This window comes from Echinops telfairi, unplaced genomic scaffold (genome assembly GCF_000313985.2).
Source record: "Echinops telfairi isolate 266 unplaced genomic scaffold, ASM31398v2 ScPeMD7_44;HRSCAF=162, whole genome shotgun sequence".
Taxonomy (NCBI): Eukaryota; Metazoa; Chordata; class Mammalia; order Afrosoricida; family Tenrecidae; genus Echinops; species Echinops telfairi.
The window spans coordinates 398347-405048 of NW_022103942.1; the positions used below are offsets into that span (position 1 = coordinate 398347).

At 44.9% G+C, this 6702-nt stretch overlaps 1 protein-coding gene across 2 annotated transcripts; it reads left to right on the plus strand.

Annotated features, from left to right (window-relative positions):
* Positions 1 to 859: 859 nt before the first annotated feature.
* Positions 860 to 2501, plus strand: LOC101644431 (protein BEX1-like). Of its 2 annotated transcripts, none has more exons than XM_004717653.3 (3): positions 860 to 947; positions 1286 to 1353; positions 1843 to 2501. In XM_004717653.3, exon 3 carries the CDS (start codon positions 1848 to 1850, stop codon positions 2181 to 2183), a length of 336 nt encoding a protein of 111 aa, XP_004717710.1. In that variant the 5' UTR covers positions 860 to 947; positions 1286 to 1353; positions 1843 to 1847; the 3' UTR covers positions 2184 to 2501. The 2 variants fall into 2 exon arrangements, with proteins under 2 accessions (XP_004717710.1, XP_045146557.1); XM_045290622.1 differs by having other exon boundaries at positions 872 to 947; positions 1225 to 1353.
* Positions 2502 to 6702: the final 4201 nt, after the last annotated feature.

Here is a 6702-nt window from a genome sequence, read left to right on the forward strand (position 1 = left end):
ACAAGAGGAGTCTTCAGCTGCCCTGTCCTTTTCCAAGTTTGAAGAGTGCAGCTGCTTGTAGAGTCTATATTTATATAATGACTTTGGCAAAGGGACAGGTGGTCATTCTTATCACCCCCCCCCCTCCAACTTTAATGCTCTTTTTCAATTAAAATGATGTCCGTTGTTCCTTGTTTTTAAAAAATGTATGTTAATTGTTGTTGAATTTTAAAAGGAGCAAAACAAGAAAGGTAATAAGAATTGGGGGTGGGAATCCACTCTTCTGGGGACTCTTTCCCTAACGCACCTCTTCCAGGCATATTAGTGGCAGGAAAATGGTGAGCATTGGCAGTAGAGAGGATAGCCGACAAAACAGGGGAGTTAAGAGGGGAACCAAAACTCAGTAAGACAGAGTAAAACTGCCCCCTTTGGAGTTTTAAAGCTTATAAATTTTTACAGATTCAGAAAACCTCATCTTTCTTCCAGGGAGCAGCTGGTGGGTTTGAGTTCCTCACCCTGCTGTTAGCAGCCCATTGTATAACCCACTGCACCACGAGGAATCCTTAGCTGGGAGCATAGGAGAAACCAGATCACAGAGAAGCAGCAGAAATGGCCAATAACCCCTAGAGCAAAGGCCCAAACAGGCAAGCAGGGAAAGGCCCAGAGCTATGCTCCCAAAGGGGAGAGAATGATAGGCCCTGAGGGTAAAGAGGTTCAGGGATGTGGGGGCAAGAAGGGGTTGGGCTGCAGGCTGGGCCGGACTCCGGGACCCACGGGCGTGGCCAGGCAGGGGGCGGGGCCGGGAGGCCACGACGCGCATCAGGTGACTCGCCTGCGCACCTACTCGCTTGCACCTCCCCGCTGAATCGGAGCATTCTTGCAGAGTCTGGTCTCTGCCTCAGTTTCCGACGGCCCAGAGAACGCGTAAGCTCTGGACGACCCAGGACTGTGAGGCGCAGGCGAAACAGGTAAGGAATCCAAAGGGGTCCCTGAAGCTGGGTGGGCGCGGTCGCGTCTGGCGGAGCATCCTCCCAGAGCGACGCTGAGCCTGCAGCAGCAGAAAGTCTGCGGCTGCAAGCCCCAAAGGCCCTCCGGGAGCCGCCTGAGCCGGCCGGGTGGCGGCACAGTGGGGCAAGTTTCTCCAGGGGAAGGGGCTGGCTCACCCTGCAGGCGGGTGGATCTGAGGCGACAGGCAAGCTTTGGGAAACACTTGCCTCTCTCTCCCACCCCCTCGGGTTTCTGTAGCACCTTGCTCAGACCCTTCCTCCAGATAGTTTTTCCACAGAAACCCCTCCCCACTCTGCAGAGCTGAGAGTCCTGAAGGTGCACCTGGTGGTGAGGATCAGGAAGAGAAGACTTCCAGGATAGGCCTAGGTCGGTAAGAGGGATGGACAGGGGGAGTGTATGGGGTAGGGGGGTGGGGGATGGACAGTGCCCACTTTGAGACCCCTGTCCTCCATTTTGGTGCCTGCAGAGCCCTGGCAGGGAGAGGCAAGAAAAAATGTTTGGCTTGGGGGAGAGAGGGGAGATGACTTGGAATCCTCTAGAGGTAGCCCTAGTTGCTTGGGGCGGAAAATGGACATTGTAAAACCTTAGGATGGGCGTTGGGCTGCTAACCCGAAGGTTGGCGGTTCAAACCCCACCAGCTGCTCCATGGAAGCATCTGCGCCTGTCCAAAGTGTACAGTCTGGGAAACACTATACAGGATTACGATGGGTTTGAATCAAGTGATGGCAGGGGGGTTGACTTTTGGTTTAAATATCCAGGTCTCTAGATGGTGAAAAGTATGGAATAAGGGCTCAGCCTTCTGCGCTGATCTTTCCAGGAAGTATTTGGTCCCATATCTCGCCTTTTATCTCCTAGGAGGAATGGAGTCCAAAGAGGCACCAGCGGGAAAAAATCCCAACATGGAAAATGCCCACCAGGAAAAGGACGGAAAGGAGCAAGATATTAATAAAGGAGAGGCCTTGGCACTCCCTTTGGAAGCTGGTGAATACTGTGTGCCTCGGTGTCGATGGGACATGATTCAGAGGCTTGGAGAGCGGCAGGCAAGGATGAGGGAGGAGAATTTTGGCAGGATTGGGGCGGAGGTGAGATTGCTGATAGAAAACACGAGGGGCAAGCAATGGAGTCACGGTCTTCGTGCAGTGAGCACTAAACCCCCTCAGCGTGACCACCATGTTGACTTTTGCCTTATGCCCTGAATCCTGATGTGTGCCCTGCAATTAACAGGGAGATCCCTGCTTCCTAAACTTACATGTGTGCACAGTACCTTTATTATATACCTTTTGATATGACCTGTTTCTGATGGGTCCTCTATTACCAGCTTCTTACTGAATGTTGTGTTTTTGACCCAGTCTCTGTAAATTTCCATCAGAAAGGGAGTTTTATCTATTGCCTAGAAACATGCTCATTATATATTGTAAGGTTCATAAAGCAATTTAATGAAGAAATCTCTTTTCTTTTTTATTTCAAATTTTACATTATTATTTTTTACATATAAATGGTGTAAGAATAAAGTATTCCGGTGCATTTCTTTGTGGCTTATTTTTCTATTGTGTACATGTTCTCTTATTTCAAAACTAAATGCATATGACTTAATCCACGACCTTGGCATCTCCTGAAAACAATGTGAGTTTAGAAATGAGGACAGAACCTCAATTTTAACTTACCTCTAGAGTGCATTGATAAGTATAAACTTGATAAGAGACACATTTCTTTCAAGATCCTATTAGTAAATGAGGTTAACAATCCTCTCCAAGAGTCGCCGTGTACACCAAATAGATTTCATGTCAGTGTTTGCTCCCAACATTACATGTATGACTCAGTTCTTGAGTTAGTCCCTTCAGTTATTGTAGGAAGCTCCCAAAGTGAGGTCTTCCCTAGAACCATAAATTCAAGGGACGGAAAGAGAAACTTTCCATTACCCTGTTGCTATGCTCCATCCCCATGTTCTGTCTGGGTCTTGCTCTGTGTTCTGGGGCTTACTCCCTATGCCTACTGCCACCACTGCAAATGTTTGAGAATTCTCAAAAGAAAGACCCATGATTCCTCTAGAATGTGTCGGCAAACCGTGGCTTTATGTATATGTGGTTCTGAAGTAAACTTGAAAAAAATTAAGGGTATTACTTAGATCACGGTGACTTCATTTTTGAGTAATAATACATATAGGGCTCTTGTATGAATAATTTTTAAATTGTGAGGGACAGGATTGGCCCCTCCATCTCAAAAGTTTGTTGACTCCTGTTCTAGAGCCCACAGTAGATTGAACCGAAACTCTACAAAGGTGGGGTTCAGTCCCTTCCTCATATTTAGTGTTACAGAAAAACATCTTTATCTGATTTTCCTTAAGGTGAATTCTCTCAGGAAACCTCCCCAGGTCAACATCATGAGATGTGTGAGGGTACACAGATCACTTTGAGTCTGAGGCAGTCCCTCCTACCAGGCAACCTCCACGTGAAAACTATGAATGTGCAGAATGTGTCTATCCTCAGTTGAAGTAAAGGAGCCCCAGTGCTCAACTAGAAGCCCTGGTGGAATGGTGGCTACGAGTTGGGCTGCTAACTACAAGGTCCACAGTTCTAAACCACCAGCCACTCCATAGGAGAAAGACCAGGCTTTCTTCTCCCGTAAAGAGTTATAATCTCAGAAACAAGTCAATTCTGACTCAGTGACCCCATAACCCTAGATTCAGAGCAGCTAGTAGATTATAACTGCTGACCTAGCAACCCAACATATAACCCACCAGAGATCCTTCCTGTACAAATTCCAACCTAAAGGGTTAGGGCTGTTCTGCTCTGTCACATAGGGTTGCAATGAATTGAAAATCAATATGATGGCATCTAACAGTAACAATGTACTGAGTTAAATGTCTGAAATAATGTCAGTGGATTCTCAGAACTTGGAAAACAAACTTGCCCTGACTGTGCTAATCAGGTGAAATGAAAACATGCATTAAGACAATTGTTTGTGTAAGGAAACTTAAGAAGAATATCCAGAATGGGTTGGCAAAAGTATCCCAAGTGTCAAATCTGGCCCACTATTTTGTTTTTAAATCTACAAGCTAATAATGGTTTTTACATTTTTAAATGGCTGTACATCAAGGGAATAATTTGTGGCACATGACCATAAATATAGGTGTTTGTTTAAACCCAGCCATGCTTATTTATATTGTCTGTAGCTGTTTTTACACAATATAGGTAAGTAGTTCTGACAGAGATTGTGTAACTCCCCTAAAAAAACTAAAATATTTACTCTCTGGATCTTTACAGGAAAAAAAAAAGGCCAATATCCATTCTAGAATCTAACAGTGCAATAACCTTTTTGAAATCAACAGGGGGAAATGTTAGAAAGAAAAAGGCAGGTGAAAATATATTATCTAGCACAGCAACCCTCAAACATCATGAAGCTAGTGTCTAAAAATGCCAAAGTCCTCCTCCCGCCATATGATTGAGGCACAAGGCAAATTTGTGCAAAACAAGAGTGTATAAAGGGAAAGGCCAGAGTTGAAAGGCAGGAAAAGTGAAAAGCAGACTTCCTAGTCCAGCTTCCATGGAAAAGAGGAACATTCTGGCTTCAGTGACCTAAGGCTGTTCAGCAGTTTCCTCACGAAAAGGAACCGGGAAGTTCATATTCCCCTAAGCATATCCATGCTAGAAGACTAGACACATATACCCAGGAAAATGTTTGCCTATCCTGTGTCAAGGCAGATCCAAGTTTCCCTGTCAACTTCAGAAGAAAATGGGTTGAGGGTTCCACTCTCTAGAGACTAGTCAACTTCCTTTTGGCTCTCAAGAGAGTGGATATGAAGAAGTACCGGAGGGTGGCTGTCTGTGTACAATGCTCAGGAAACAAAATAAATAGTAAATAATGGGCAGAAGATAATGAGGGACATGAGAGTCCTTTGATGGGGAGAGAGCACTCATAGCAAAGGTCCTGCCAAATTTGCCCATTTATGCCATTCCTATGTGTTACATGTTGGGTCTCCTTTTCACCCTCAGTGTGACCATTCTCCACGAAAGGGACAGACTAATTGCTCCCCAAAATGTCTAAATTTCTGATAAATAACAGGCAGAGAGTTTAAAGAGTGTGCATTAGCCCTGTGGCAGAAGTGGCTCTTTTCTTTTTTCTTTTTTTTTTTTTTGCACGGTTGGGGTCAGTGATTCTTTTTTTTTTCCTCGTTTATTTTTTAAATCATTTTATTAAGGGCTCATACAACTCTTTTCACAATCCATACATACATCAATTGTGTCCAGCACATTAGTACATATGTTGACTTCATCATTCTCAAAACACCTGCTTTCTACTTGAGCCCTTGGTATCAGCTTCTCACTTTTTTCCTCTCCCTCCCCACACCCCCGTCCCCGTGAACCCTTGATAATTTATAAATTATCATTATTTTAACATATCTTACACCATCCGATGTCTCCCTCACCCACTTCTCTGCTGTCCGTCCCCCACGGAGAAGGGCATATGTAGACCTTGTCATCTGTTCCCCCTTTCTCCCTCACCTTTCCTCCACCCTCCTGATATCACCACTCTCTCCACTGGTCCTGAGGGGTTCATCTGTCCTGGGTTCACTGTATTTCCAGCTCCTATCTGTGCCAGTGTACCTCCTCTGGTCCAGCCAGATATGTAAGGTAGAATTGGGATCATGATAGTGGAGGGCGGTGGGAGGAAACATTCAAGAACTAGAGGAACATTGTATATTTCATCATTGCTACACTGCACTCTGACTGGCTCATCTCCTCCCTGCAGCCCTTCTGCAAGGGGATGTCCAATTTCCCACAGATGGGCCCTGGGTCCCCACTCCGCACTCCCCCTCATTCACAACGCTATGATTGTTTTTTTCTTTTTTGGTTTTTGATGCCTGATACCTGATCCCTTCAACGCCTTGTCATCTCACAGGCTAGTGTGCTTTCTTCCATGTGGGCTTTGTTGTTTCTCAGTTAGATGGCCCCTTGTTTATTTCCAGCATATAGGACCCCAGATTCTATATATTTTGACAGCTGGGCACCATCAGCTTTCTTCACTGCATTTGCCTATGCACCCACTTTGTCTTCAGCGATCGTGTCAGGGTAGGCTGGTGTGCTTCTTCCATGTGGGCTTTGTTGGTTCTTAGCTAGATGGCTGCCTGATTGTCTTCAAGCCTTTAAGACCCCAGAAGCTATATCATTTGATAGCCGGGCACCATCAGCTTTCTTCACCAAGAAGTGGCTCTTTTCAAAGATAAAGGATGTCCAAGAAACAAATGGGAATGTGGACAGGGATTGAGCATTGGACTTTGGCACATTCAATAAAATTCAAGATCCATTTGAATATTTATAATATCATTCACAGGCCATGCTGGTAAAATATTTCATTAAATAACCCCTAACACACTCATCACATTATGATGGCTGGAACTGTTTCTCTTTGGTGAGGCATGTGAGGTTAGATGTTATTAATGATTTCACTGGCCTTATACAGCTCCCAGGCAGGATGTTCCCCACCCCTGCAAAAATAGATATTTGGTGAATGAATGAATGAATGAAAATCTAATCAAAATAAATATTAATTTAATGGTATTTATCAAACACTGAGCATACATTTTTGAATTGTTACAGTTACCTTTTTATTTGATTTTTTTTTTCACCCAAGCCCATTGAAAGAAATCTGTAGGCAACTGGACATCCCCTTACAGGAAGGTCACGGAGCGGAGACAAGCCAGTCAGGATGCAGTAT